Genomic DNA, 24,524 nt, shown 5'->3' with positions numbered 1-24,524 from the left:
CTTTCGCGATTCTAGTGCTAAGGCCAACCCCTCTGGGGCTAAACCTAACACTAGGTACTAGAACAAACTTTACAACAGTTTTCAGCCCAGGCCCAAGGATGATAAGGGTAAAGAAATTGCCAGGTCTAGCTCGCGTGGAAGTGGGGCAACTAGGTGTTTTAAGTGTCAGGGGTTTGGTCACTTTGCCCACCAGTGCGGCACGAAAGAAGGCAACAAAATATTCTTTATTGATGGGCAAGTAGAAGTAGTGCCCCCAGAGAGTGACGGTGAAGAGGAAGAATATGAGCCAATAGAAACCCCTAGTTATGAGTAAGAGGGAGCGTAAGAATCTGCGACCCTCACAATTGTGCGTTGCATCTTGGCTCAGGCCAACAATACTGATGATTGGGGCCGCAACACGATCTTCTATACTTATGCAAAATGCGGGGAAAAGAGCTGTAAAATGATCGTGGATAGTGATAGTTATGCCAACGTGGCATCGACTAGCATTGTGAACCGTTTGGGCTTGAAGCTTGAAACCCATCTTCAACCTTATAGTCTCCTGGGTTGATGAAACGTCCATTCCAGTCTTGCACTATTGTCTTGCTCCTATTCAGTTTGGATTATATAAAGACACTTTGGTGTGATGTTGTTCCCATGGATGTTGGTCATATCATTCTGGGTAGACCGTGGCTCTATAACAGGGATGTTATCATATTTGGTCGTTTGAATGTGTGTACATTCTGGTTTGAGAGCAAGAAGGTCAAGCTAAATCCACTGCCACCCAAGAACACGATTGGAAAGGAGTCCACACAGAGTGGTGCGAGTGGCTCAAAAGAATTGAAGGAATCGAAGTCCAAGTCCAAACTGCTCTATATTCTAAATGCCAAGGATTTTGAGCGAGAAACGGAGGCAGACTCAATAGTATATGCCCTTGTGGCTAGGGAGAGTGTACCAGAGGCTAACGTAAAGTTACCCACTAAGGCCATTTAGGTAGTGCATGAGTTTCGTGATGTCCTTCCTGATGATCTACCGAATGAGCTTCCCCCTATGAGAGATATACAGCATGCCATTGATTTAATCCCTGAGGCGACTCTACCAAACCTCCCACATTACAGAATGAACCCAAAACAGCACGCTGAGTTGAAGAGGTAGATTGACGAACTCCTAGAGAAGGGTTTCATTCGAGAGAGCATGAGCCCGTGTGCTGTGCCCGCCCTTCTTACAACTAAGAAATGGCACATGGAGGATGTTTGTTGATAGTAGGGCCATCAACAAAATCACAGTCAAGTATCGGTTTCCCATACCGCGTCTTGATAATATGTTGGATATGATGGCCAATGCTATTATCTTTTAAAAAATTGACCTCGAAAGTGGTTATCACCAAATCCGTGTAAGCCCTGGTGATGAGTGGAAGATAGCCTTCAAGGCGAAGGACGGGCTATACGAGTGGCTAGTTATGCCTTTTGGGTTAACTAACGCCCCAAGCACCTTCATGAGTACACTTTTGTGCTTAAGCACAAGGCTTGTGTAGAGAATAAACCTGGCGATGCGTTGAGTCGTCGAGTCGCATTACTCAATTTTATGAGTGTCGAAGTCACGAGCCTCGAGCGTATCAAAGAAGAGTATTCTGAGTTTCCAGATTTTGGAGTTGTGTATGCGTCGTTGTTAGAGAGTCCGTCAGGAGCTAGCTGTGAGTACTTGATTTTAGACGGATACTTGTTTAGGAGTGACCGCTTGTGCATACCACGTACTTCCCTCCGTTATTTTCTTGTCTGGGAGTTACATTCGGAGGGGTCACGGGTCATTTCGATCGAGACAAGAGCATTGCCCTAGTGGAGGATAGGTTTCATTGGCCAAGCCTCAAGCGAGACGTGGCCAAAATTATAAGGCAATGTTGTACTTGTCAACTGGCAAAGCAAAGGAAACAAAACGCAGGATTATACACACCTTTGCTAGTTCCATTCATCCCTTAGCAGGACATTAGTATAGATTTTGTGCTTGGACTTCCTAAGATTATTCGGAAACACGATTCCATATTTGTTGTTGTGGACCGTTTTTCTAAAATGGCCCACTTCATTCATTGTTCTAAGACCTCCGACACATCTCATGTTGCCAAGCTGTTCTTTAGTGAGGTCGTCAAACTGCATGGGTTACTAAAAACCATAGTGTCTGACCGGGACGTGCGATTCATGAGTTACTTTTGGAAGACACTATGGCACATGATGAACACTAGACTCCAATTTTCTTCTGCTTACCACCCTCAGACCAATGGTCAGACTGAGGTGGTCAATAGGAGCCTAGGAAGTTTGCTCAGATGTTTAGTGGGGGAGCACACTAGGATGTGGGACACCGTACTACCCATAGCCGAGTTTGCGTTCAATAGTTCTGTTAATAGGTCCACAAGTCCAAGTCCTTTTTGTGGTCGTTACTGGTTATAAGCCTAGGAAGCCTATTGACCTTGTCCCTATGTTACTGTCCCATAGACCATCAGACTCTTTTGCGTATCACATTTATTCATTGCATCTAGAAATCAGGCGAAAGATCACTACTAACAATGAACATTACAACATTCATTCATTGCATCAAGAAATCAGGCGAAAGATCACTACTAGCAATGAACATTACAAATTTTCTGCAGACCAACGTGAACATTTCAAGGAATTCAATGTAGGGGACAGTGATGGTCCGCATTAGGCCCGAGCGATATCCTCAAGAGGCCGTTCGTAAATTACATGCGCGTAGCACTGGACCCTTCAAAATTATAAAGCGAAACGGTCTCAATGCGTATGTGGTAGATCTTCCACCTAACCTGATACTTTGTCCGGCCCTTCGCCCACCCATCCTAATTCCCCTGATCTGTCCCTTGACACATGACCTCTTCCCGACTTTTCTTCCCAGCCTTTACCTCCCATACCTAACCTTCACACACCCAGAGAGGAAATAGAGGATATTCTGGACTATTAGATAGTTTCAACGTCGAACGACGGGTTTCAGAAGTATCTGGTTAAATGGAAGTCACGACCAGCTTCAGACAGCATGTGGCTCACTGAGGAGCATCAAAGACTTGATCCTGACATCTTGGAGCGGTTCGGGAGTTTTGTTTCGCTAGTGGCGAAATCTTCGCGGCCGAGGAGAGTTGATGGGGACGTCACGCGCGCACTCACACACACGCCGCCCTCCCTACACACTTACGCGAGGAGGAGGGCCTTACCATTGATCTGGATCGATGACAACGTCCAGGGAGGGCCTCCTATTTAGAAGACGGAGTTTTGGCTCATTAGAGTGGGCCCGATAGTCATATAAAGCGCATCATGGGATCTCATGATCATGGCCTATTAGTCTAATTAATCTCATATTTTAGGTTTTGCTTGTTAATGTTATTTAGAATATCATGGACGGTTTAGATTTCTTTGATTAGTTTTTATTTTTGTTTACTTCATCGCCAAGTAATAAGTTGCGCACATGACGCGAGTTTTGGGGTATAGGGTTTTCTTATAAATAGATACCCCTTGTAGTTTTTTTTTAATTCATTGAAGATTAATAAAATTCCTGCGTTTTTCTACTCTGAGTTCTTGAGTTGTGGAAATCCAATTGGGTGCGAAGCCCTCCCTTCATTGAAGGGCTAACTACTGTGGTGCGAAGCCACATCTATCCCGATCCGCCCATCTTGTATCATCCATGCTTCTCACCTTCTACACCCATCCTAGCTTTGAATCTATCAGCTTTTGCAATAGTTCTTCTCCCTACAGTCGATTTTCAAAATCTGACCCTGCAAGGGGGCTGAAACTTCGGCGAAGCACCACGCACAGACCGCGTATCCAATTGATACGAGACTCAGGGGTTTTGAAGCCCTCCCCTGACCGACCAAAGCCAAGGAGGCGCTTTCCGCATTCAGCGCCCCCTCGCACGTGCGGCCAGGCCCCTGTGCACGTGCGACAGGCCTGGCCCGCTATCTGCGCGCGGGAACGGTCTCCAGGTTCAAATTTCCTACCTATTTTAATCCCCTCATACTTATTTTCTCTAACCCTAACCCTAGATTGCATTACTTTCAATTTATTTGCCCCTTTTCTAATCCTAGGGTACTCTGAATTGAAACTGGTGAATCCCTTGGATTAAGGACTAATTGTTGTGCACGTGTGGATGAGTCTTTGAGTATCGTTTGTCTCATAATTTTTATTGATCTAACCCTAACATGTGTAGGCTTGGACCCGCACAGATTCCCCTTGCTTGGATGTTTGAACTTTATGTGGGATGTGGAAATTTTATATGAATGTTTCTGAATTAGTTTGATCTAAAGCCTGAGATCTTGCATATCATAGTTAATTTTCATGTCCCGCATCACTTTGATTACGGTTTCTCAACGTTGTCCCATTCTCATCCAGTTTGGTTCCTATACGAACACGTTGTGGTGTGACGTTTTGCCTATGGATGTAGGTCGCATCATTTTGGACAGACCCTGGTTGTATAATCATGATGTGACACTATTCGGTCGCTCAAATATATGTTCATTTATGCATGAGGGTAAGAAGATAAAGTTGAATCCTCTTCCGCCCAAAAGCACACCAGAAAAGGAGGACGTCAAGAAACGTGATCATGAAGATGTGAGGAAATTCCAACTTCAGTCTCTCCCTAAGGTTAGTACGGAGATGTCACTTGAGGTTACACCCGAGGGTAGTGTAAAGTTATCACTTGAGGTGAGTCCGGTGTTGGAGAAGTCTAGTGATGTTATCCTGGAGGACATAACGGATGAGCTAACATCCGTGCGGGACATTCAACATGCCCTAGATCTTGTTGCCAGGTTGACTCTACTAAACCTTCCTCACGAACAAATGACTCTCGCAAAGGAAGCAAATCTAGAAAAGCAAGTAGATGAGCCTAAGAAGCCTATAGATCTTATTCCTACGTTAATCTGACAAAGGTCGTCAGAGTCCGCAGATGCATTTACACGTCATATCCATGATTCGCATGTTGAATTAGAAAATTAGAAAATGGATTAGCATGAGCAATGAAACGTACAAGATATATGTTGTCTCTCATCACAGGTTTGGAAAATTTCAAATAGGTGACTATGTGATGGTTCATATAAGGCCTGAACGGTGTCCGCAAGGGACTGTTAAGAAACTCCAAGCCCGTAGTGCATAAGCTTATAAGATACTAAATAATTTGGGACGTGATGCGTATGTTGTAGATCTTCCACCTGATATGAGTATTAAATATACGTTCAATGTGGAAGATCTTGTGTCTTTTAATGGTCCAACATTTACACCTACTAGCCTTTATTTAGTTTATTACCTTGATCTTAATGATATCCCTCCCGACATGTCCGATGACCCTTGGCCTATACCCGACTATTCTTCCCAACATTTACCTTTTTTGCCATACACACTTACCAATAAAGAAAAGATAGAGGATATCTAGGATGAGCGAATGGTTTCCACACGACATGGAGTTACCAGGAGTACCTCGTCAAGTGTAAGGGTAGACCAAAGTCAAGACAGTACATGAATCACAGAAGTAGAGCTTCAACGACGAGACCTAGATCTCCTCGAGTGTTACCGTAGCTTTATTTCACCAGAGGCGAAATTTCCTCAACCGAGGGGAATTGATGAGGACATCCGAGCACCATACTAGAGGAGGGCTGAGCCAATCTCCTTATGGCTAGATAACCATTACATTGGGCCCACTTGGCCCAATTCACATTCTTAGCCACGTTGAAGACCCCACGTGCATGTTCGTGTATATTTGAGGACCTCACACTGAGAAGATGCATGTTGGCTGCATATAGGAGCTTGATGGACACATCAGACCGTTATCAAGGACACGATGATCGGACCGTTGGATCATCATCATCGGACATCTTGATCGTGGATCCCAATGGGCCATGAAATAGTTTAGTTGTTTAGTTTGTTTACATCTTTTGTTATTTTGGTATAGCTCATATTTGTGTTGATATTAGGGAGTTAAGAACAACTTTTAATTCATTAAGCGTCTATATTGAGAATCTTATCTGAGAGTGCCTTTTTGTAAAAAGTTTGGACATCCCCACCCTATCCGATATACATGTTATGAATGAAAGAGATTTCTCTCATTTTGCTTTGGGATTGAGCAAAATTTCTTCCTGTGATTGGATTAGTGGTGCAAAAGCACGGGGAGCGATTTCCTAGTTACCTTTTCTTCTTCTCTCTCCTCAACAAGGTATCATCTTCTCCGATCTTCTTCTTTTCTTCCTTCTTCATCTCTTCCTTTATTTTCTTCTTTGTTACCATCCAAAACGTCAATCGACCCATCCCAAGCCCAAACCGACCAAAACCGACCTTCCTTTGCTATCCGTGCGGATGCACATACGTACGGTTGTCTCTATGAATGGCCTTGTACAATGGCCCCATTGTTTTCTCACGAATGCTCTTCCCTTCCCTTAACTTCTTTCTTCAAAACTCCTAAACTAATTTCACCAAACCTTAACCCTAACTCCCAAATTCCAAAATCCTCAAGTTTTCCACACCCAAATCTCCAAAATCTGAAAATCCCTTGACCAAATCATAAATCTCTAATTCTCATAACCTGAAACCCATATTCTCAATTCTAGAAACCCTAAATCCTAAATCCCTTAAATCCAAAATTTGAAATCCTAACATGAAACCTCCAAAAACCTCAACCGTAATGTTCCAAACCCTAATTCCTCAAAGCCTAGATACTGCAAACCTATTTCCCACATTCCTTAGCCTTTAAACAGGCCTAACACGTCAAAACTCTTACAAGACACGTGATTTCCATTGAATTCATATTTAACCCTATATTATGATGGGGGTTCTATCTCCCAAAGGTTCCGGTTAATCAGTAATTTATGAGATTTTTAGGCTTGGATTTGGACATGTCGATATGAAATTTATGAATTTATGGTAAATTAGCTTTATTTTATTGTTCCATTGCTCTAGTTAATCTGTCTTTTAATTTCATGGTATCATATTAGGTTAGATCATTTCGTCCTGCATCATATGTGCTGGAATGCCTGTTTGGTAAAACTGTATGAAAAAAAAATAATAATAATCATGAACACTAAAATTTAGTATTGAATCCAAAAATTTTTGCTTTGTAAAAATGTTTGAAATTTGGCAATTTTACCTAATGGGCCCATGCATGAACTGAGTGGATTTCTCACTTGAAATAAATGGAAGCGGATGGCGTCCTTCCCTACTGGACGGACCCAGTCCATGCAGGGTCAGAATTGTCCACTATGATGTATAAGTTTTATCCACGCAATCTCTCCATTTTTTTTCATATCATTTCAGGGTTTGGAGCTAAAAAATACGCAGATCCAAGGCCCAAGAGGTCTAAACTGTTGGAAGCAAAGGTGCTAATGATGCCCACCCTTAAAACCTCCTCAAGGCCTACCGTGATGTTTATTTGCCACCCAACCTGTTCATAAGGTCACATAGACCTGGATGAAGGGAAAACACAAATATCTGCTTGTAAAACTTCCACAGCTCTCAAGAAGTTTTCAATGGTGAGCGTTCATCCCCACTATGTGGTCCACTTGAGCCTTGGTTCTACCTCATTTTTGGGCTCATACCCTAAAATCATCTAGAAAAATGGATGGACGGTGTGGATAAAACCCTTACATGACGGTGGGCAATAAGGAGGTTGACCTGAACCTGAACCCGACCTGAATCCAACCAGTTCATAGTACAACCTCATAGCTCTAGGGGGCCTGCTGTTTGTGGAACACCCACGGTTTTTCTCAAACCTGTTGCGAAATAGATGGTTGGGATCTAACAACAAAGAGTCATATTTGACAAAAAGAAAGGAGAAACATCCAATGGTTAGGATCTTCTAGTCTAGCTGACTTTGGTGGATGAGCCGGCAGTGGCATGTCATTTCAACCATTAGGATAATTGAGCCATGGGCTCCACACATGTGGGCTATGGATTGCTTGATTAGATACGAGTGGTGGGCCCACCAATGGAAGTGTGCGAATCGGTTGTGTTGAAGGCACATGGAATTTCTGTATCGTAGCTTCTCATTGGTACACCTCAATTGCCGATGACACTAGCTCACAAAACACGCCAATTTTCTCTCCCTAATAAGATTGCGTAATACACAACACAACTTTTAACGTGTGGAACTTCTCGTCCCACCATGATTTATGTGTTAGATCCATACTGTCCATCCATTTTTTCATATCATTTTAGGGCATGCGCCTCCATCCGTGTTGTCTGATCATTTTAGGGCATGAGCCCAAAAATGAGATAGATCATCCAAAGCCCTGTGGTGTGGTCCACTTGAGCTTTGGATCTGCCCCATTTTTTAGCTCATGTCTTATAATGATTTGGCAAAATGGATGAACAGTGTGGATATAAAACATTCATCATGGTGGGGCCCACAGATTTGCCACATCAAAGCTTTCATCGGAGTCACTTGAAAAAGGGCGAAGTTGTCATTTAATAAATATTTCAAGGATATTTTAGTCAAAATAAGCAAAAACATTTAACGCAAATCACTTGCCGCTCTTGGCGCATACACCACTCCAGAAATCTAATTTTAAGATTTCGGTGACATGTAAACAAACAGCCCCTTACCACGGCCCAATTGACTACTACACCCACCAGCGTGTAACTCTCACAAAATACTCACGGATGGACATGCTAGATAGGCAAAGTTGCGTCCCTCGGAAGTAGTAGTCATTATGAATGCTGAAATGTGGGCGTCTCACATACCCTCCAATAAAAACGTCTGTATAAATACGTCTAAAATCCTTTTCGTTGGCTTACTGCAGGCTGTATCTTTTCAAATCACGGAACAATGACAGGCATTGATGACAATAAATGCGCATGTTGTATCTCTTCAAATCACACTATGTGAGTTCTTTCCAGTTGAGTCAGCCCCAAATCGCTGTTGAGGTGAGTTTCTGTCGGGCAAGAACTAGGGCTATGGCAATTGGGCATGCTGCCCAATGGGGATTTTGAAAATTCCCGAAGGCATGCATGGATCCTGATTCGTTCGATGAGCAAAGGATATCCATGCACTTTATCTCTTCCTACTTGGCATAATGGGCATCCATTCTGTGTACCTAGTGCTGAATGCACACGTGCATGTCACATGCAACTGTTGAAATTTTGTGCAGGATCCAAGTCGTTCAACACATGGACCTCGCTTTTAACATGCATTGGACCCAAAATCAAGTGAGGTTGTTGGAGATCCTGTGGACATTAATCTCACACGTGTATAGAGTTGAAGTGTATGCCTGCATAGTTAGAGTGTCATCTTTCAAGTAGTTCCTCTAACTGCCAAAACTCCAAAATGGTTACTTCCACAGTCCCAGGGCCTCTCAGGAGAGAGAAGCAGTTCTAACACAAAGAAAAGGGAAAAAAGGTGAAAATTGGAGAATATTGGAAAGCCCCAAGGAGAGGGCTGCCAGGTTCAAGCCCTGCCTCATGGGATCCTTACCTTCTTTTGTCTAAGAAATGTAAGTTAGAAGAGAAGCATTCACACACAATGATGAACCTTTTTTTCGGACCACAAGCAAGATTTTTATTACCAACCAAACGTTGAAAAGGCCAACTACAAGCTACAAGAAGCTCAAGAGCCCTGAAAAATAGGTGGGCATGTCCTACAGGATGGCACGAAATGCAAAAGCTGAAAAGCACCAACTAAGGGCTATGGTTTTAGAGCTTGGATCTCATAATCATCAAGCATTCTGGTAGAGTTGTATTTGAGCTGGTAATGGCTTTCAATCTGTTTATCTATGGTTGATGACATGAGTTGTTTGATCTAAAATATGAATAGCTGAATGAGAATGAAAGGGCTAGTGTTGGTGATATTGTTAGGATTTTTAATCATCAAGCATTCTGGTAGAGTTGTATTTGAGCTGGTAATGGCTTTCAATCTGTTTATCTATGGTTGATGACATGAGTTGTTTGATCTAAAATATGAATAGCTGAATGAGAATGAAAGGGCTAGTGTTGGTGATATTGTTAGGATTTTTGTCAGATTTAGTGGATGGGTCCATTTCTGGATATTATCCATATGTAGTAACCATCGGAGACGCTTTTGGGATAATTTCTTGAGTGTTACCTATCTAGGTTGAAGGTATAGGTGTTACGAAATGTTACCTATCTTGGGATAATTTCTTGAGTGTTACCTTTCGTCTAAGAAATGTAAGTTAGAAGAGAAGCATTCACACACAATGATGAACCTTTTTTTTGGACCACAAGCAAGTTTTTTTTTTTTTTTTTCTACCAACCAAACGTTGAAAAGGCCAATTACAAGCTACAAGAAGTTCAAGAGCCCTGAAAAAAAGGTGGGCATGTCCTACAGGATAGCACGAAATGCAAAAGCTGAAAAGCACCAACTAAGGGCTATGGTTTACGAGCTTGGATCTCATAATCATCAAGCATTCTGGTAGATGTATTTGAGCTGATAATGGCTTTCAATCTGTTTGGCTATGGTTGATGACATGAGTTGTTTGACCCAAAATATGAATAGCTGAATGAGAATAAAAGGGCTAGTGTTGGTGCTATTGTTAGGATTTTTGTCAGATTTAGTGGATGGGTCCATTTCTGGATATTATCCATCTTTAGTAACCATCGGAGGTGCGTTTGGGATAATTTCTTGAGTGTTACCTATCTAGGTTGAAGGTATAGATGTTAGGGCTTTGATACTTGTTTGGTTTATGAGTGTATTGTCCTCTGTTGGGAGTGGTGAGAGAAATGGATGAATTCTTATAAGGAGGTGGCCATCTAGAAACGACATAATGCAAGTTGGAGTTGGGCCCCACGAAGTGGTTGGAGGAATTGTAGAATTTCCATAGGTTATTTTGCTGGTATCTTTTGGTTGTTGAGTTTATGTGGGTTTTGAGGGAATCAGCTGAAATTAGTAATTCCTGAAAATAGAACTCCCAATTTCAATACGTTGATGTTATAGCTATGCATAAGAAAAAAAATCCCGCAGCTTGCATTTTTGGAGTGCAAAGGGTAGCGTCCAAACACCCCCTTCTGCTGTAAACTCTCTTTGGTCAACCTGATCTGTTATTCAATATACATCATCATCCTCCAGCTTTGCAACCTCTAGTCATTTGTCATATCTTCCAATGTGTATCCATCAATGGGAGACGAGTTTGTAGCGTAAGTAACAACCTTGCCCAGTAAGTATCCCGACACATGGATATTGGCCTAAAAATGTTTTTTCTTTTTTTTGGTAGAACCAAATATTTGAGGTCCCCTTGCTCATTCATCTTATGTAAATGTAACAGCTCCCATCAGAGTGCAGTCATTTATATGCTTGAGAATGATATTAACTTCGTCTATAGTTTATTTCAACAACATGTGATAATATGGAGGCAATAGTGGACACAAGAAATTCACTGATCTGTCAGGTCAGGCTTCAATGCCTATTTATGGCTTTAAAATCAATCTTTGTGGTGCATCTAGGTCCCTGGTTGCACTTGTTTGTCAAAAAAAGTTCAGATTGGGTCCCACTTGATCATACTATGATTGTGTTCCTAGTTAACTCATTGGGTTTGCAACAATTGCAGGAAGTACCAGAAATACCCCGTGTTCGCCCATGCATATGTATTGTAAGCACCACAGGTCCATATGGTTGTGCATAAATCACATAATAGGGTTATAGAAAGTGATTTAGAGTCCTTTAATTAGCTGTTCAGTTTCCTATTTAGATTGGTATGCCATGTTTACATTTTCTATTGGTTTTAGGTACTCGACATGTCATAGGATTGAAGAATGGTAATGACTCCAGATCTAATGCCATTTAGTCGGGTTTTTGTGTGTGGGGGGGGGGAGGGATCCACAACCCCCATAAAATCCCAAAATACCCAGCCCTTATCTTTTTCACCATCAAAACCTAGCTGCAGGCCACCTTTAACCCCTGTTTTTTTCAAGGTAAAAGTACCAGGGATTGAACCCCAGATCACTCACACACACTACACTGCCACTGCCAGCTCATCTAACGAGCATGCCACCTTTAACCTTCCCATAACCATAATCCAAATCCCCAAAACCAACCATTTCCCTTGCAATCCCCAATCGGCCCAACATCCTAATCGCAGTCCTTTATCTTCATGGATATCCAATAGAAGCCCAACTTTATGTTACGTGCCCAACCTATTCATGCATGTCCTGCATGCTGACGTGGCTAGTAGTTGTTGTTTTCAGTTCTCTAAAGTTTTACTTAGTTGTTAGTATTTGTGTTTGAATAGGAGATTTGCTTAGTTGTTAGTATTTGTGTTTATCTTGCCAATTAAGTAAGATTCATAACTCTATTTATGTAGTTCTTTCAAGAAATAATAAAATATCATATGATTTTTACCTTTCACCATGTTTTACGCAAGAGGACGCCCTTCCCCTCTTTCACGTGGGCTCGATAGGGCTTGGACCTTATCATTTAGTATCATAGCTGCCCTTCCTGGGGCATGCCAAAGGAGACAGAGGTAGCAGATGAAGCCAAGTCTAATGGAGCAACGTGTGGAGCACTTGGATGAAGCCTTAGATCAGATGAACACCAGGTTCAAGGATCGGAGAATCCAGCGCTGCGAATCCAAATGAACAGAGCGACGGAAGGATTCAACCGCATTTTGCTCGAGTTCATTTACAAATCTGAGCAATTTTTCCACCACCATTGGACAATAGAAAATGAGAAGGTTCTCCTTGCCTTGTTCCACATGGATGGACCTATGTTAACGTGGTTTCAATGGTATAGCCATGTGAACCCTAACACCTTGTGGAGGGGAATGACAGAAGCCATGTTGTTCCGTTTCGGGGCAAACCGATTACGAGAATCTTGATGGTATGTTGGCGAAGTTGCAGCAAGGAAGAGGGACCGTTCAAAGCTATCGAGACGAATTTGAGTGCTTTGCCAACCGCATTGAAGGATGGCCAAATCGGGCTCTAATGGGCACATTCATTCGAGGGTTGCATGATGAGGTTGGCCAATGTCTCGACTCTCTATTCTGCAGGAGCCAATTTGGCTGGCTTGTCGCTAGGAGGAGAAGCTTGCATGTTTGAAAAAATATTTACAACCAACACTTGGTCATGTGCCAATGTCGATAGATTCGAGAGGGTCTGTAAGTATAGGGTCAAATGTTGCACCCGCTCAATCCCACCCGAAAACCTAGCCTAGAATGGTCACGACTCCTATTAAAAAGATCACTCCCGAAGAAATGAGGATCAAGGGTGATCAAGGTCTGCTATTAATATGATGAACGCTTCACACCGGGCCATCCTTGTAAACAAATGTAGATGTTCATGATAGAGGAACCAGAACCACTCAATTTGTTGCTAGCAGAATCTGACCCTGATTTGACAATGGGGGTTTCCTGGCATGCCAAGTGAAGAGGCAACGTGGGAACTATGGAGTGATCCGTTTTTCATGCCATGAGGGCATATGCGAGCTTTAGAGGGGGGAAATATTATGTCCCCAACCTATTCATGCGAGTCTTGCATGCGGATGTGGCTACTGGCTAGTAGTTGCGGTTTTTACTATTCTAAAGTAGGAGATTTACTTAGTATTTGTGTTTAAATAGGTTATTAGTATTTGTGTTGTTTGCTGTTTCTTGCTTTTCTTTTTGCCTTTGGCTGAATAGAATGTTCATCTTTCAAAAAAAAGAAAAAGGAATAGATTATTAAAAAAAGAAAAGAAAAAGAAGAAGAAGAAGAAGAAGTAAAAGAACACCCAACTCAATTGCCTTTGATAAATAGAGAATTATCTCTGATATTTCCATTGCCAACTTCAACAATATGACCCCCCAACCTTGTTGGGGAACACTTGGAACACGATGGAATCATGGGACTGAGTGTCCTTTTGTTCTTGCATTGCAGGTACTCCATAACAAAAGCCTTCTGCATTGCTTTCGTGATGACTTTCTTCAGCGTGTTTGATGTGCCTGTATTTTGGCCAATCCTTCTCTTCTACTGGCTGATGCTGTTCATGCTCACAATGAAGAGACAGATCAAGCACATGATCAAATACAAATATGTCCCCTTCTCCTTTGGCAAACAGGTACATGTTTCGGGCCTGTTGCACTCAAACTTGTGGGATTTTCATTTCCTATATTTTTAGAACCTCTGAGATTGATATTCCATGATTTTTTATTCTCCTCTTTTCAGCGCTACACAGGGAAGAAACCAGCTTCACCCAACAATGCAAGCCTTCCTAGGGATTGAACTTTCGTGCAGGTTGACATAATGCTGATCATACACCTACATGCACATGGACACATCATACACCTACATGGACACATGGTAAATAAACCTATGCTGATTCTTTTTCTTTTCTTTTTTTTCTTTTTCTTTTTAAATATAGGAGCATGCTGGAAGTGGATTTTGCCTGAAAATCTGATCCTGGGTTCGCATTGGAATATTCTAGATCCATCTCATCAGGGTAAGTTGGAAGGTCCATGGTGAGATAAAGCATGGGGGAGAGGAGGTTTTTTATGCATTGTTCTTTATCTTTTCATTTTCTCTTCTTTTCTTTTCTTTTCTTTTCTTCTTCTTCTTCTTCTTCTTTTTTGGCTTAATTTAAGAATTTGTTAAATATCAAGTGCGACAGTGATAATTGTTTTGTAGCATGCACACACATTAACAACAGGGAATGCCTAGCAAGCAAAAAAAGAAAGAAGATGAACATAACCCTTGTTGTTGCTGAATGCCATGATATTAAGAACCATTGGCATTCTGAGGAACCAGTGGACTTACTGTAGAGGATTTCTAAACCTGTATAGGTGGAATTTTACTGACTTTGTTGTCATGCCAAACTACCCCTTAATAGGGGTGCAACTTGAGTTGGGTTGACTCAGAGTAGGGTCAACCAGAATTCGTTCCCAAAAAACACAGTTGTTGGCCCAAACTGCGCTGACCCAATTTTCATCCTGTCCTCACCAAGCTCGAGCCCAAATTGGTTTCATATAAACCAATCTGAACCCAACCTGAATCTCTTTTTTATTTTTTGGTGTAATGGTACTTGCTTCAGACAATTTATGTCAAGTTGCATGTAATGGGTGACTGAAACTCTGGTTGATTGGGGATGAGTTTACTTGGGTTGAATGTGCATCTTTGGATTGGCTGGGGTAATGAGTCTGGGTGACCCAAATTTAAATCCCTGGTTAAAGGACCTGGTGATTCAGATACACTAGTTCGGCTCTTAGTCAAGTAGGGAGTCACCCTAGTTGGGGCTGAATCGCCCGGTTCGTCCAAGTCAGGGTATCAAAATCAGTATATGCACTACTGAATACGAATCGGCTGGGACAAGTCTGTGTGAGTCTTAAAACCATGATTCACCATGCCTAACCTAACCTGACACAACACAAGTCGCATCACTAACCTTTAATATGATTAGAACTTAGAAGGCTTGCACAAAGTTATCAAAACCATGTTTTAAACTGTACATAACAGGAAAAAAAAAAAAAAGAAAGATGACATGCATAGTCATTTTAGTGTTTAAGATTCAATATATTTCAAAAAGAGGAAGGAGGTTTCATTGTTTTTATTTTTCAGGCACAGCTGAAATTTTCTCATGTTCTAACTTGTTTTTATTTGAAAAGATCTTTTATAAGGTGATTAAAGAAGAAATTGATTGAAAATTCAGTTGAGAGATGATGGATTTATATAGGGATTACGAGGTGCCTGTTTTTTTTTTTTTCGTTTCCTCTGGATTCTTAGAGTTGGTCCAGTATTTCCAAAGAAATACTTGGGAATTATTAAATTTTGCATGGTTGACACATCGGGTTTCCTAAGAACACCTTCTCAAGTTTTCATCCCCTGCAAGACATTGTTAGGGATTTTTATTTTTTATTTGGTGCCAAGCTAACATGATATGGATGACGTTGGTCAATCTAAATCCAAGGTGAGTGTGCCAATTGATACACAGGCAGTTTGAAATGGTACACTTTGTATGCATTAACTAAATGGACTAAATTCACCCACCCACGATTGCTGAGTTATATTTAAAATTAAAGTCCATGATTCAAATGTCAGGATCATCAATGGCGCATGATTATGAGTACATAGCTGGATAGACACGAACGCTGATTGGGGATAGGAACCGGCGGGGGCCATCAGGGGCCACCGTTATTTATGGGATTTATCGACACCGCCCATCTATTTTCCCATTTTATGTTAGGTTATTGTTTAAAAAAGGGGCAAATCCGAGGTTCAAGTGGACCACATCACAGGAAGCAGCTGTGATAATAACACCGACCGTTGAAACCCTTGTAGGGCCCACTGTAATGGTTAATTGCTATCCAACCTGCTGATGAGTTCACATAGACCTGGATGAAGGGAAAGCACAAATATCAGCTTGATCCAAAACTTCTGTCGCCCCCAAGAAGTTTTTAATGGTGTATGTTTAATCCTCACTGTATGTTCCACCTAAGCCTTAGATCTGCTTCACTTCATGGCTTACATCCCAAAATGATATGGAAAAATGGATGGACGGTGTGGATAAAACCCATGCATCACGGTGGGCCCCACAGCCCCTGTCCGTTCCTAGCCAGGGACGGGCAGGGGTAGTACCCAATCCACCTTTGATACACAGGCACTTCGAAACGGTACTTTGGGTGACCATGTTACTTGATACACAAGCACTAAGAAATGGTACACGTGGCATGTATAACTGAAATTAAATGGACTAAATTCACAAACCCATCATTGCTAAGTTAGATCCAAGATTTAAAGGTCAGGATCATCAATGGCCCATGATTACAAGAATATAGCTTTTACACGTCACTGATGTTCTCATGGACGGTTCAAATTAATCTGAGGGAGTAATCTAGTGGTGAAAACAAGCCATTCTATTAGTAAAAGTGGAAAAGACGGTCCCAAATCGTCCACAACACAGGCCGTAAAACACACAAACTGGACCCACCATATTGTATATGTAAAATCCGCTGTCCATCAGTTGAGAGCGATTGTTTTCAACCATACTTCGAAAAAAAAACACAAAACACGCAATAACCCCCACACACTCAGCACGGCCCATCGGAGGTTTTTTTTTTTTTTTTATTTCTTATCAGGCTGATTTTTGTATATTGCCTTCATCTTGGTTAGTTACGCCTCTTCATAGGTTTTATAAAAGATGCACACCATGTAGGCTGGCACACAAATCTATGGTCGGGCATCCCATCCTCATTGTTCCATGTGGTGTGTACCATCTTAACAGTGAATCTAGCTGAATTTTGCCACTGAGGCCTAACAACGAGTGGAGAAACTGATGGACGGAGTGGATTCTATACTTATAACACAACGAGTCTTCACGGAATGTTTTACCGAGCTTTTAAATGGTGAGAAAGTGGAACTGGCTCAGCCGGTTGCGTACAAGGATTGCCTGCACCTTCCTGCGGTCGGAAGCCAGGTGGGCCTCACCGTGATGTTTTCGAGAAATCCACGCGGTCATCCCCTGCCAGCCAAGCAGATTGCATAGTGACTACAACACCACTCAGCTATGTGCTGGACACTAGGGGACTGACCATGATGTATGTGTTTTATCCACTGAGCCAATAACTGAAGTAGATCAAAAGTTCAAGTGGTCCACACCACAATAAACATTGGTGATTGAATGGCCACCATTGAAAACTTCTTAAGGGTACAGAGGTTTTGGATCAAGCTAATATTTTTGTTTTCCCTTCACTCTTGCGTGACCTTATCAAAAAGTTGGATGGCAAGTAAACATTAAAGTGGCCCTTAGGAAGGTTTTAATAGTATGTGTCATTATTTTTGTTTCATATGGTGTGGTCCACTTGAACTTTAAACTATTTTATTATTTTGGCTCATGTACTAAAATGAGCAGGCAAAATAGATGGATGGTGTGGATATAAAATTCATACATAACGATGGGGTCAATAACCAATTCTCTTCCCCTCAGGCGTGGAAGCCAACGGAGTCGGTGGCACATTGTGATGTATGCGTTTTATTAAAGCTGTGTATCTGTTTTGCTTTATCAACTCATTTAAGCCATGAGGTAAAAAGTGATATTTCCAAATGTCAAGTGAGCCATATAACAAGAAGCACGGGTGATAAATATGTCTATTGAAACTTTTATACACGAGATATCATAATGTTTATTTGCTATTTTAACTTTTCTTTTAACACACTCATACCCTCGTTCACTCACACCATGATGTGATTTCATCACAATAGATTCTTGAACCCATGGCCTCGTTTTGAAACTTTTATGAGTCTATTGGTGAGGCATAAGTAAAGACCTAATTTGCTATCCAACTTGTTTATAAGGTCACATAGGCCTGGACCATGAAAAACACAAATATCAGCTATGGATAATGTTTTCATTATTTAGATGAGTTGGTAGAGACAGTGCAGTTTCTGTGAATAATCCAAGTTTAATCCCACTAACGTTTAGCTATAAAAAATAAAAAATCAATGACCAACGGTTTCTAAGAAGTGATCCACTTGAGCCTTGGATCTCTCTAATTTTGGGCTCATACCCTAAGGCCCTGTTTGGACGGGCGGATTGAGCGGGATTAGGAGGGATGGGATCAATTTTAAGGTAATCATGGTGATGTCAGGGGATTGTTGTAAGATCCATGGTATTGCCTAATCCTGGGACACATTCGCCGCGCATGTTTGGGACGTTAGGCATATCCCGTGGGACGTCTGGCATATCCTGAGATCACGGAAGTGAGTCCCGTTTGGTTGTGGCGTGGAATTGCATGAATCCCTTGGTTTAAGTGGTTCCACCCGTTTGGATTAGTATCAACATCCCGGGATTTGAAATTGGATTGGCTATTCCCTCTGCTTCCCACCAATGGCTGGTGGTCGGTGCTCTGTGGGCCCCATCATGAAATATGTGTTTCATCCATGCTGTCCCTCTATTTTTCTAGATCATTTTATGGTATGAGACCAGAACCGAGGTATATTCCAACCTCAAGTGGACCACATTACAGGAATTAGTGTTGAATGAACTTCAATCATTAAAAATTGTTTTGGTGGCTATAAAAGTTTTGGATCAAGCTAATCTTTGTTTTTTCCCTTCATCTGGGTCTGAATTACCTAATCAACAGATTGGATGTCAAATAAACAATACAGTGGGCTGTAGGAGGATTTCAATGGTAGATATCCAATCACTATTGCTTTCCTGTGGTTTGTTCCAATTGAGATTTATATTCCTATCATTTTTGGGATTAAGCCCTAAAATGATCTGTAAAAATGGATGAACGGAATGGATGAAGAAAATACATCATGGTGGGGCCCACAGAGCACCGACAACCAACCACGAGGGTGGTGGCAGGGGGAGTAGCCAATCCGTCCCCCCAGGATTTTCATTGGCTTGGACAAAACTACAATCAGCGCACAATCCATGCTGTACCCACCTGAAAGAGTGTCATCCAAGCCGTCCAATATATTAGATGCAAGAAGGAGTTGGCGTCTTACAAGTAAATGAATGTGGTCCAGATATCCAGTGGACCACACCATTCTCAATATGGGTCATTCTAATCATATGCAAGTGTAGCATGTCCAACAAAAGAGTGGCACACCAGGTGAAGATTACCTAATCTGGACCGTCCAATCTAAGTGTCCAGTCCAAATCCTAGGAAGAGGTAGGCAAAAAACATGTGTTGTCCAAATATTCAGTGGACCACACCAAATGATTTCGCCTCCAATAAGAAAAACCCCGACATCAATGTATCAGGTCCACATATCCAGTGGGCCACACCAATAGACGGTGGTTGGAGACAAAATTATCGACAAGGTGAAGCAGTCGATAATATACAGGTGACCAAGGCAATTGTCAGTGGCTGATGGTCTCCAAATCAGCAAAACCATACAATTATAGTTCAAAAAAATAATATTCATTCAGTTAAACAACCTCATATACCTAGAATTTAAAAATAATAAGTAACGCAAAGAAAAGAACGATGATGGCAATCAAAAGTACACAGAATCTCTGCTCAAATGATTGGGCAGCATCATCAGTCACCGTGGCCCTAGAAACCATGGCCCGAGTCGTCTGTTGGATAGACGAAGTTGACGAATGATGGATGTCAACCTGGTCTGAAAATGCGGCGACATGAACCACATGAGATTCTGTGGCAGGTCTCGACCGTGCACTGGTCCCACCGAAGTGACCCTCCTAGCATGCAACAACTTTCCTCCAATTCTTGAAAGCCTGGTGTCTCCCTCTGCTGTATCCCTCGACTTCCAACCTAACATTATCCCACGTCAGATAAATGCCCGATCGACGGCTCACGAGTACAACGTAGTACTTCTCTTTTGCCATCTGCATTGACATGTCCATTATTGGCATAAGATTCGTGTATTGGAATATAATCGCGTTTTAAAAATATGAAATATTGTCCGAGGAAAAAAATACATTGAAATGATCTGAATTTAAAATTTTGTTAGTACGTACCCTTTCTCCAAATGAAGTGTGTGGCCCTATTTGTCTTAATGTGCACACAACAAGCATGTGAAATCACATATATTAAATATATTAAAGCACAAAAGGTCCAGTATTGCCACACCATTCAAATTGGCATACACTATATGTTACGCCCCAAACTCGAAAACCGGGCTCACAAAATTTTCGATCACCGAATCCGGTGCCGATAACCTCCGTAATACCCCATTCTCGGCTCCCAGCGTCCATACGCCAGATTCCGATCCTAGGATCTTACAAGGAGAATTTTTCAATGTACATTTAACTCGCAATAAGCATAACCACAAGTTTACCCAAATCACAAAGGCAACATCATCATTACATATCCACTAATATAAACATTTGAATACAATGCTGAAAGGGAAATACATATGTTAAAAATCAAAGCCCCAGAAGACTGCTGCACGCTCTAAGCTCAATGCTGCTACAACCTAACATCACCTGCACGCATCTATCGTGCATAAGCTTAGAGGGTGGTGTAAGTGTGTGCACAAGATAAGTGTCAAGTATTCAATGCAATACCACAATCATACATTGTCAAAAATATTGGCAAGATCATGAATCATAAGATATCAAAGTACGCAATACAGATCAGTTATGCAAATGAGGAGTCATAGAGAGCCAAATATCAAATGTCGAGGATACAATGCAATATGTAAATCCTGCTAAGTCCGTTTAAGTCATATAAGTACAGAAAACATAACAACCCAAAATGTCATATGCCTGCGGATGCAATATGCGATGCGAATGAAATGACCAAGCTGGAGTATGAGGTCGGGATGATAGTACGTAGTATCGCAGGCTACAGGGTCTATCACAAGGGACTTTTATCCAAACCAGTCTCATACCTAAATTTGGATAATCAGACTCAATGTGGTAAACTTTTGATCTCAGGTTAGTCGCGCGCCCAACTGAAATCCTAGCCATGCGAAGGTACATGAACAAATAGTTACGCACCACCAGCTCGAGTGGATAGTGAATGAATGAATGAATGAGTATGCAATTCCTGCTCAATAAGTCCACATATCAGTACGGTTCCTCTCTAGGAAATCACCAGGGTCTATTACACTCCGAACCAGATTGCCGCCCCATCGCGCGCAGAAGGCGAGTGGAAGAGACCTTACTATCCTCCTGCCAATATCGGGCCCGGCTCGTCGATAGCGAACCCATTCCTCGAGTTGGTCAGACTCGGGCTATCATTATCCCCTCCTCTCAGGCAGGTAAGGCCGTACCCCCTTCCAACCGACCATGACACAGTGGGAGACGCGGCGTAACGGTATTCGACCCTCATGCGCTCATGCATCCACTCGGTCTAAACGTTGGAGCAACCTCTGGAACCAAGAGGGTTCTGGGACTTTCACCCAGGGATATCTATAGCACCCCATGTAGAACAGATTTTTGGTGTCCCATCTGATCATCCATGATATGCTTATGGAGGCTACGGCCCTGATGTCGCTAGGGCGTACAGTGGTCATATCACAAAATGTGAGATGCATGAGTCATACCATCCAGTCATGCATTAAACCTGCGCGTACCGCGCGATCATGTGGGGCAACTCTGCCTATCAGGGAGTCTCATTACAACCGGCACTATGGCATATGCAATGGTCAATCATATCTCACAACAAACATGCAGATGATGTGTATGGGCATGTATCATGATACTATGTTGTCACATACTCATAATCGATATCAATAATCGGCATCGACAATCGACCTCGATAATGTGGACATTTAACTAACATTGCCCTCAAAGAATGGCTCATATAGAGCCTAACATACAGTAGACCCATGGCCTCACACAAGGGCCAAATATAAAACACCATGGGCCTCACTCAAGAGTTTAATACACATCACGATGGGCGTTTCACATGGGCCTAACATACATCACAATGTACTCCATTGCTTGGCCTTCAAATGCATCATAATGGCCTCATCATATAGGCCTTATATACATCACATTAGGCCTTAAACATGGGCTGAATATACATCACAACAGGCCTCAAATACGGGCTGCATATACATCACATTGGGCCTCAAACACGGGCCGAAAGCACATCACAATGGGCCTCAAATATGGGCCGCATATACATCTCATTGGGCCTCGACAATCGGAATCAACAATCGGAATCGGTATCGACAATCAGAATCGGCCTCGACAATCGAAATCGAAATCGGCCTCGTCGTAATCGGATTACCCTCAACAATCGGCCTCGACAATCAGAATCAGCCTCGATAATCGGAATCGGTATCGACAATCAAAATCGACCTCGACAATCAGCCTTAACAATCAACCTCGACAATCGGAGTCGAAATCGATAATCAGAATCAGCCTCCATAATAGACCTCGACAATCGGAATCAGTATCAACAATAGAAATCGAAATTGAAATCGGCCTCAATAATCGGCCTCGACAATCAAAGTCGGAATCGGAATCGGCATCAACAATCGAAATCGGCCTCGACAACCGGAATCGGTATCGACAATCAAAATCGACCTCGACAATCGGAATCGAAATCGGCCTCACCAATCGGCTTCGACAATCGGAGTCAGAATCAACAATCAGAATTGGCCTCGACAATCGGAATCGGAATTGGCCTCAACAATCGGCCTCGACAATCGGAATTAGTATTGATAATCGGAATTGAAATCGGCCTCAATGATCGGAGTTAGAATCGACAATCGGAATCGGCTTCAACAATCAGAATCAGAATCGGCCTCGACAATCGAAAATTTCCCTCGACAATCGGAATCGGTATCAACAATCGAAATCGGCCTCGATAATCGAAATCAGAATCGATAATCGGCCTCGACAATCAGAATCGGCCTAACAAAGGGCCTAAGGGAAGGTCACAATGTGGACATTTAACCAACATTACTCTCAAGGAGTGGCCCACATAGGGCTAAACATACAGTGGGCCCACGGCCTCACACAAGGGCCTAATATACATCATCATGGGCCTCACTCAAGGGCCCCAAATACATCAAATGAGCTGAATCAAATGGGTCGTATCAAATGGGCCAGGTCAAATGGGTCGTATCAAATGGGCTGAATCAAATAGGCCGTATGAAATGGGCCGAATCATATGGACCAAGTCAAGTGGGCCATATCAAATGGGCCGGATCAAATGGACCGTATCAAATGGACCGAATCAAATGGGCCAAGTCGAATGGGCTCAGACCAACCACACCATTTATCTATGGCTAGAGATCACTTTATAACATTATCACAAAATGAATCATATCCTAAGGATCATCTAGACCATACCACAAATGGCAGTGGTGATAATGATTTCCACTGTTGAATTCCAGTGGGCCCCACCATAGGGTTTATTTCCCATCCAGCCTATTCATAAGGTCACAAAGACCTGGATTTAGAGGAAAAACAAATATCATGTTGGTCCAAACTCTGTAGCCCAAGGGTTTTATTGGTGGACGTTCAAACCCACTGTTTTCTGTAATGTGGTCCACTTGATAACTGGATCTGCCACCAAATGGATGGACGGTTTAGATGGAGCACATCCATCAACGATGGGTCCCACTATCTTGCCATTTGGGCAGTGTATATACAACACCAGTGTCATGGTGGGTTACTGCATCGATGGTGCAGATTGAAAACATCATAGTAGGTCGTACCTGACATCCATGCTACTGGACCGCTGGGTCAGCAGCCCAGCATCCAGCAGATGGATGGTATGGATACAACACATGCATCATGGTGGGGTCCAGGAGAGTGGCCCATAATAGATGAATGGTTGGATGGAATACACCATCAGCCATCAGGACGGTGTATATACAGCACCTCACGTGCTGATGGCAATACCGCTGATATAGAGTTGTTGTGGGTACGTTGGTCAGCCAACCAACAACAAAGGTGGGTCCCACGTGGGGCCCACAGAAATATTCTTTATATTATACTGTATAATATTATAATATATATATATAAAGAAGGGGGGTGAGGTTAGATCTACCGTCCAGACCTCTGGACGTCTGGACGGTGTGGATAATAATACACATATCAAGGTGGTCCACTGTAACATCCTGAATTTTCACTGTTTGGGATTTCCAAAAATCTATCAATTTTTATTTTTTTATTTTATTTAATTAACCTAAATATTACTTAATAACCATTAGCACTCAATG

At 42.2% G+C, this 24,524-nt stretch overlaps 1 protein-coding gene across 3 annotated transcripts in view; it reads left to right on the top strand.

The window, feature by feature from the left end:
* Positions 1–14,728, top strand: part of LOC131229146 (protein RER1A-like) — a 28,875-nt gene extending 14,147 nt beyond the window's left edge. The window contains exons 2-4 of one of the 3 annotated variants that reach the window (XR_009163188.1): positions 13,812–13,992; positions 14,100–14,234; positions 14,359–14,728. Coding sequence is in view for 2 of the 3 variants with exons in the window: in XM_058225030.1 (XP_058081013.1) it covers positions 13,812–13,992; positions 14,100–14,156 (238 nt within the window). In the remaining variant the exon portion in view is untranslated. Of the gene's footprint in view, positions 1–13,811; positions 13,993–14,099; positions 14,235–14,295 lie in introns of all 3 variants that reach the window. The other 2 variants (XM_058225030.1, XM_058225029.1) reach the window with 2 other exon arrangements.
* Positions 14,729–24,524: the final 9,796 nt, after the last annotated feature.

The sequence above is a fragment of the Magnolia sinica genome, chromosome 16 (genome assembly GCF_029962835.1).
Source record: "Magnolia sinica isolate HGM2019 chromosome 16, MsV1, whole genome shotgun sequence".
Classification (NCBI taxonomy): Eukaryota; Viridiplantae; Streptophyta; class Magnoliopsida; order Magnoliales; family Magnoliaceae; genus Magnolia; species Magnolia sinica.
Note: the sequence above shows the minus strand (reverse complement) of the source record. Positions and strands in the feature narration are given on the sequence as shown.